General features: G+C 44.6%; 2 protein-coding genes across 2 annotated transcripts in view; both read right to left on the minus strand.

The window, feature by feature from the left end:
• Positions 1 to 1,112, minus strand: part of MTHFS (methenyltetrahydrofolate synthetase) — a 111,258-nt gene extending 110,146 nt beyond the window's left edge. The window contains exon 1 of the mRNA XM_067305391.1: positions 954 to 1,112. Within this exon, the coding sequence (XP_067161492.1) occupies positions 954 to 1,097 (144 nt within the window). The 5' untranslated portion in view covers positions 1,098 to 1,112. The remainder of the gene's footprint in view (positions 1 to 953) is intronic.
• Positions 1,113 to 4,244: 3,132 nt separating this feature from the next.
• Positions 4,245 to 6,268, minus strand: BCL2A1 (BCL2 related protein A1). The gene is made up of 2 exons (XM_067305890.1): positions 5,849 to 6,268; positions 4,245 to 4,349 (listed from the first exon to the last, which is right to left on the minus strand). The coding sequence occupies exons 1-2, from the start codon at positions 6,266 to 6,268 to the stop codon at positions 4,245 to 4,247; spliced, it is 525 nt and encodes a 174-aa protein (XP_067161991.1).
• Positions 6,269 to 7,926: the final 1,658 nt, after the last annotated feature.

Here is a 7,926-nt window from a genome sequence, read left to right on the forward strand (position 1 = left end):
AGCCTATGTGAGTCATTTAAACCTCCTTTTACCTAAAGTTTCTATGCTGCCATGTCCCATTCCTGAAGTGGCTGCACATTAGTATTAAATGAAGTCTATAAAATGATCTGCGATCCTTTGGCAGGAAAGCAGTAATATAAATGTAGATCATCTAGAAGTACCCACTGGCGCAGCAAGAAAGGAAGACGGTGTTCTATTACATGCAGTGGCTGTAAAATAAAATTTGTGCTTAGCAAAAGGATGAAATACATCAGTGTAACCACCTGGTAATCCAAATACGAACAGGATGTTTCAAAAGTACACGCAGCTATCACGCTATGCTAGGACACCACTCCGCTAGACCCTGTGTGGTATGTTTTAAAGTCCAAAAATACCATCAGAACTAGAAGTGCGCGGAGGAAACGCACTGAGACCCGCGAGGGGCGACAGGCGGCCAGGCAAAAGGCCAGGAGGCGGCAGCTGCTGAATTTCTACGTGCACTGCTAGGAACCGGCTATAAAGCCAGACCTACGTGGAAAAGAAAAAAAAATAAGAAAAGCAGCCACCATGAAAGCACGGGAAACCCCACGGCGTTGGGCTTTGCGACGAAGCTCGCCTCCCGTTCTCACAAAGCCGCGAGCACACGCTCCGCTCTACGGCGCGAGCGAAGCGCCCGCAGCTGCTCGCAGGAAACCTGCGCCCGCTGCAGCGGGGCCTCAACTCCCCGCCGCGTCACCTACAAGCGCCGCCGCCGCCGCGCGTTATGGCGCCTTTCGGGCGGGGAAGGCGGTGCTGCCCCGGCCCCGGCCCCGGCCCCGGCCCCGGGGGGACGCGGGTGGCGCCGTGAATCACCGCGGACCCCCCCGGGCCGGGCCGGGAAGGCCACGGCGGGCTTCCCCCGTCACGGGCGGGCCCGGGCCCGGCTCCGCCGCCCGCCCCCAGGCCCGCTCTTCCTGGCGGCGGCCCGCACCCACCTTGCGACTCAGCAGGCGGGACTGGCGCTGCTTCTCCGCCTCGCCCAGCGCCCGCAGCCGCTGCCGCAGCTCCGCTCGCAGCGCCCGCTTGGCGGCCCGCAGCGCCGCCGCCGCCATCTCGCCGCCCGCCCCGCGCGGCTCCATGCGCCGAGTGAGCGCGGCCGCCGCGCGGCCTCGCCCTCAGCGCCGCCGGCCGCGTTCAGGGCCGCGCCCGGGGCCGGCGCCGCTCTCCGGGCAAGGGGGCGGCGGGGTGGCGGCGCTTGCGGGGTCGCGGGCCGGGCCGGAGGGGGCCGCGGCGGCCGCCTCAGCCGCCCCCTCGCGACGCGGGTCTCGGCCCTGCGTGGGGAGCGACCGGGCAGCGGCCCCGGCCGAGGCCGGGGGGCTGGCAAAGCCCCCGAGGGCCCCCGGCCTCGGCGGAGGGGACCCTGGCTCGGTGGAGGGGCCCAGCCGCGCAGCCGCCCTGAGGGAGCCGCTGAGGGGGCCCCAGGCCGCGCTCGTGCGCTCCTTTTTTTCTACTTAGGGTAGATTATAAAGAATTTCCCCTTTCCAGTGGTGCAGTAGAAAGGGAAACTACAATTCAGCAGCGTATTTTTACCACAGTTTACCAAGTGGTTTCATATCCCTATCGTATCCGCCAGCGGGTGGTGGAGCTGGGATGCTGGGGAGATTTCATGAATTACAGGGAACAGAAAGCGGCCTCGCGCCAGGGCCCGAGTTGAGCCGTGCGGCAGGTTCGCACCCCCTCGCGCTTTGCTTACCAGGAAAGCGCGTTAGCCGGTAGGGCCTTGTCAAAAGGGAGAAGCTGGGAGTTTCGCTTGGCATGTTTCATGATCTGAGCCAGCTTTAACTTAAGTGCAGAAAGTAACATTTCTCCCTTGATAGGGAGGCGGGATTAGATATTTTCATTAATCTGTTCTACATGTTATCAGCCTGTTATCAACATGTTATCTACATGTCTCAGCCTGTTCGCTGTGTATATTGATGAAGTCGTCAGCTGTCCTGCTCTGATGCTCTTTGACTGAATCTTTTGCTCTAGAAATGACAGTGCTTCTCCCATATATTGCCTTGAAAGCTGTGGGGATTTCTTAAACGGTGCTGCCCCTGGTACCTGGGAAAATACACTTCAGGCAGTGTCATGCATAACTTCATGACAGTTAGTAAAGCATATCTATAGTGTTTTACAAGACTTAGATAGTAGCACTATGTTTTAAGCTCTTCTGTTATATGTACATTTTGGGGAGTATATCTCATCATTGCTTTTCTTGTTCTTAAATGCAGAACAAATGTAGATTTTGTACTGTTGAAGATAATCTGCAGTCCACTGCACCGTTAATCCAGGCTTCTTTTATTTAAACCCAGGTCTTATCTGAGAAAGGCAAGTTCTAAAATCATTACATCACCTATATTGTTTAAAAGGCCAGGTTATCCTTTTATATTTAATTTAAAAACTTTACTCCCCAGTATAAAATAAGTTACTTGATTAGTATAAAAGGAAGTGACTGTAGTATTAATACCTAATGTTAGCTGTATTACAATATAGACTTAAAACTATGTATGAAAGGGAATTGAATAGTAATTATTGTTCCTGTCAAGAAGGCTTAGATTGCAAATAAGTAAATAGATCTCAAAATGTGCTTTAAATGTCATTCCTGACAGAAGCTTGCATAGCTGTCTTGGGAGTGGACATTTTCCTCAACCTGCCCTCTGCCCTTAGGAAGCTGCCATCTTTTCCTCAACAACAACAAAGTTTATCTCAGAAGTCCTACTATATATACTAAATAATCTTTCTTGCTTTCATTGGCAACGAGCAGAGGAGAGGGAGCAATACAGTTTCTAGCAAATATTAACATCAGTTGTGTTTTCTAGTTAAACCCACTAAGTTATATGAGGAAACAATTATCAGAAGGAGGCTAGCTCATTCTCCCAGTATCATAAAGCCTTGACTTTGTAGAGGATTTGTGTCAGAGAATAATGCCATTGTGTACCACAGACCCACTGCTGCCTCACCAATTCGTCTTCCAGCATGTCCACAAAGAATATCTAGACCCAGCCTTAGTTCCCTGATATAGGAGAAAGGATCCCTACAGCTGAAGACAAACCGTTCTAGAATAAATTCTTGAAAATTACTGTTTAAAGTTTGAAAGTAAATGGAATTTGAGTCAGAAGAAACATTGCCCCAGACTGTAGCCTGGAAATCTTTTAAGAGACAACTTGTGAATTTGTTGAGTTTGCAGTATATCCCAGAATGCTAAGTACTATCATCAAACCTGATCCAGTTCATTTATTTTGCCAAAAAGCTGTCTGTTTCTTATACAAGTTACCAGGTAGTACTTAAGAAGTACTACAGAAAATGAAAGTCTCGGCATCAGTAGACTTATGCTCAAACCCATGTACTACTTAGATTTTACAGTAGCTCCATGCTAGTTTTTCTAGGAGTTACCTAATCCAGGTAGATCCTTCCGCTTTTCCCACCCTCCAGGTTTTCTGAAAGAAATGAAACCAATCGTAAAACTTTAAAATACATATTTTAATGTATTTTTCAAAAAATATTAGTGTATTTACACAATTTTCTTTTTTTAAAAAACATTTTGTTCTTGCTTATTTAAAAACATTTTGTTTAAAAGAAGTTCAGTCAGGTGACTACATTACAAAAATTTGAAAGAGCAGTCACTGTAGATATGAGCAATTAAAAACATACAGCAAAAATTGTTTAACACATACCATTGCATTAACAGTAACTGAGTGCACATTTTTAAGTTGCTAGTTTCCACAAATTGCTCTTCCCCAAAAGATTGTTTAGTCTGTGCCAGTACACACTTCTACATCGGAATTAGCATTTCCTTTTTCTGCCCCCCCCCCTTTTGCTTATACAAATGTTGCAATAAAATGCATTACAGTAGTATTTCATTTACGAAACAAATGAGATTAAAACTTGTTTCTTAACCCATTGGATTGTATTTAAGTAAACAATGTCCTTTCATAGACATGCAACAGATTCCAAAAACTGTCTGGATCCGGGTGATGATCTCTCTCTCAAAATAGTCCTGCCTGAAAAGGTTGATTTGCATTGCTGAATGATGCTGTGTTGCTTCCTCTTCAGAGGTTTCTAGTTTCCAGTTTTGACCATTAGGATAGCATGTTAAACATTGCATTTAGTAAAAATAAATACAAATAAATTAAAAACAAATTATGCAAGAAAAGTATTCTCCAGTTGATATTGCTTGGAGGAAAGCTTTGCTGTGAAGCTTGTGGCAATATCTAGTTTATACACATATGGCAGGTCCGTTCTTTTCAGTAGTACTCTCTGAACAGGGAAAAAAAAGCTATGAATATGGCTGTAATTTTGGAGAGAGACAGTAGTGATCTCCTTTCAAACTTCGTCAGGAAGCCGTTTTCCTGTGAAAAAGAGCATGCAGTTAGGGATAGCTTAAAGAAATGAGTATGTAGGAAAAATGCACTACTTCATGCTAGTGTCAGGTTAAGAGTACTACACCATTGTGCGTAGAGGGACAACTTTTCAGCACTCTATCTTAAAAAGATGAATAGGGTTTTAAAAAAAGTAGCTGAAAATGGCTGCACTTTGCTGAATGTTTATTTTGTCTCCAAGTCAAGATTGTGCCCTCCCTGTATAAATAGAAAATGAATGTGAATTATATCATTTGAGCCTACATCTTTAAGGAAGATACAAAGATACAAATACCATGTTTCTGATGTAATAATATGCTTATAAGTTTATTCTTTTAAGCCTCATTATTTTACTGTGATGAGCCACATATTATGACAGAGAATGTTGCCAGGAGTTGATACTTTTGTAGATAGGATTGACTCTATTTGAAAAAGATGGAGAGAGAAGCCTTTACAATAAATCTGATGCATGAAGGATCAATCACTCACTATCACCTTTTTTACTGTTACCAGAGGAGGGACCAAAGCAAGCAAAAGGAAAATGAAGGAAAAGAAAAGCACTAGAAAACAAGTGAGGGAAAAAAGTAATAGCAAATATCAAATATAAGAGAAGTAGGAACAGAGAGGGGGTGGAAAGAGAAAGCACCATTTACAAATAGGTAAAGGAAAAAAGTACCAGGGAAATAACTGACTCTGATGTCATTTATTCTCCACTTCCCCTAACTGCAATACAAAATACCCGCGTAATGAAACTTGAAACTCTACAAAGTGAAAGGAACCTCCCCCTCCGCTAGCAGAAGGGAATTTCAGCAGATGGACAAAAAAGCCCCCATACTGATAAATGCTTTTCTCAGTTTTGACCATTGGTATATGAATGTCATAGGATTATCTCAGTCTAGAAGAAACAGGTACAATTTGACTCCAGTTGTATTTAACTGTGAATTTGTTAAACTAAACTGACTTGGGGGATGAAATAGTGGCTTAAGCAAAAGCATTGACTTCAGCTCTGAGGATCACATCTGTGTGTTCTTTACTAATCTTCAGCTTGGACCAACTCCTCTACAGAAGCGTAATTGCTGAACCTATCCTTAGGATGCCATTTAATTTGGGATTTAATAATGGGAAATTTGATGGAACTCATAGTTGACCCTGCTTTGAGCATGAGGTTGGACTAGATGATCTCCTAAGGTCCCTCCCAACCTGAGTTACAACATGATCCTGTGAATCAAGACTAACTGTAAGGTTTTAACTGTAAAAGGTACAGAAAGTGATGTTTCTAAAAGAAAAATATCTTTTAGCATTGTTCCATTTCAAGCAGAAACAAAGTTTTTACTGTAAGTCTCAAGGAGAGATTCCAGACATCAGGAATTAAGACACCAAATAAAGCCCTGAATATAATGTTTTTGACATTGTCTGTAACAACATTTTCCCTTAATTAAGAATAATCAACACTTTGGTAGAAAATGACAAGATGTTGGACTGAAACTTACCCAGCCACCATTTGCATCTATCCATTCAGCTTTGTTGTTTATGATGTACTCTGTGATGAAATAAGAAATCTGCTCCTTCTCCTCTCCTGTGAGCTGAACTCCATGCTCTTGAAGCTTCTTAGTGAGAAGTCCTCCAAATGTAAATATGGTCATGATTCGTCCCCAGTTAGTATTTCCATCAGCAAATTTTTCTTCCATGACTCCATTGAAAATTCGCTTGGCAACATCTACAGAGGTAATATCAATCCTATCCAAGAATGGTCGGAGAGCCTCCTCTGTTTGATCTTGCAGTGAAAATGCAATGTTTCGCAGGACGTGAGCAACTCTGGTTTGGGCTGGTCCAAGGTGTGATTCTTGAAGAACATACTGCAGATAATCGTGAGCTAAATAATAAACGTAATAAAACTCAGCGGTTTCCATTTAGAATCAAACTAGGAGAGCAGTGCACAGCTCTTAACCGGGGCAATAATAAACAGCCACAGAGCATGCACACAGCTTTTTATCTTCAGGGTTTGATGGAATTTTTTTATTTTACCACAGAAGTTCCTGTAAAACCTGGTGACTTAATGATTGTGTGGGTTGTGGAATATGTGACAGCGGAAATGAAAGAAAAAGCATCTGCTCAGAGGGAGAAAACATGTCTTCTTGAATGATTTATTATTTTTGTAAATAGTAAGATTCTACAACTAAAATCACCTGCTTTTAACACATTCTTTAGCAGTATAAATTGGCATTTTCTAGGGGCTTCTGCTATGTAATGCCAGCAAAGGTTAGGCATTTGACTTTTAAAAAAATGCCTAAAAAGGTGTATGCTGTAGGAGGATGCAGGTCCCCTGTCCCCCCCAATCTCATCATTGACGGTGGTTAAGGCTCCAATCTGTACTGTAGGTTTATGGATTATTTCTAATTCACAGCTATTGGAAGAAACTGGTAGAAGTTTCCAACAGGATGGAAAAATCGATAAACTGTCTTCATCATTCAGGGTGCTTTATATAACTGCTCGAAGAGGAAACACAAAGGTGGGTACATCTTTCCCAGCAAGTATAGAAAAGGGGGAGAGCCAGATTTATGGTGTTATTCCCCTGTTCCAGACTCTCCCACACCATTTCTATGAGTGCTCTTCAACATCCTTCTTTGAAGATTTGCATGTGTAGCTTCAAAGATCTCCTCCCCCCTCAGGGACTTCTGGTATAAAAGACAATATTAGTATAAAAATCTTTGCCAGAGGCAATCTGACATGGCTAGAGGGACAGGATGTGTCTCTGGAGAACTTCACCCCGTTGCAGAGGCTTCAGGGCAGCAAGCAATTGGATATTTGGAGACCCCTCTCTTTCTCCGTCCTTTCTTCTCCCTCCCTTTCTTCATCCCTCTACTCCTGAGCCACCTTTCACTCACCCCTCTTCCTTCCCTGGAAACAAAAGTTTTCCCAATAGTACACTCCAAGAGGTCTGCTCTGCTGCCGGGATGTAAGTAAGCCAGCAGCCTGTCTCCAGTCCTGGGCGCTGCTGACACTCGGTTCTATGGCAGGCAAGCAAGGGCACCTGCTGGATGGCCCAGAGCAGAGCACAGGGCTTGAGTCTCAGATGTCAGGATAGCGCTGGTACCTAATCTTACTGGAGTGAAGGATATCTGAAATGTGATGCAGTTGTGGTGGCAGTGTATTGCCTGTCCCTAGCCTGATGAGCCATTTCGCCCCCACCCACCCAATACATATTCTGCTGCTCTGACATCACAGTTTTGCAGAAACCCACTGAACAGAGCACTGTAGTTTCCAGTTCCTTCTCAGGGTTTTTCTTCTGTATATGACAAGTCTCTCTCAGAACGACAACAGTAATCTTCCATCCTCAGCAGGGTTTGAAACCTCACCACCAGTGCAGCACAGACACCCATCACTTCAATTATCAGCCTAGGGAAAGTCTTTGCCTCACTTTTTTTGGAGGTGGGAGGTGATCAGAGAGAATGGGTTTAGGGGGGCAATATAAGCTGGAAGAATTCCTATGTTACATGCTACTCTCAGGAAAGGACAAGATGCTAGGACCGGGAATGGGCTTGGGGTGGGAAGCTGCCTCTCCCCACCT

This window comes from Apteryx mantelli, chromosome 15 (assembly GCF_036417845.1).
Source record: "Apteryx mantelli isolate bAptMan1 chromosome 15, bAptMan1.hap1, whole genome shotgun sequence".
Taxonomy (NCBI): Eukaryota; Metazoa; Chordata; class Aves; order Apterygiformes; family Apterygidae; genus Apteryx; species Apteryx mantelli.

Coding starts and splice junctions, on each gene's coding strand:
- BCL2A1 (XM_067305890.1), bottom strand. CDS start 6,268: ATGGAAACCGCTGAGTTTTATTACGTTTATTATTTAGCTCACGATTAT. Junction 4,350..5,848: donor TAGATGCAAATGGTGGCTGG/GTAAGTTTCAGT, acceptor TCTTTTTCACAG/GAAAACGGCTTCCTGACGAA.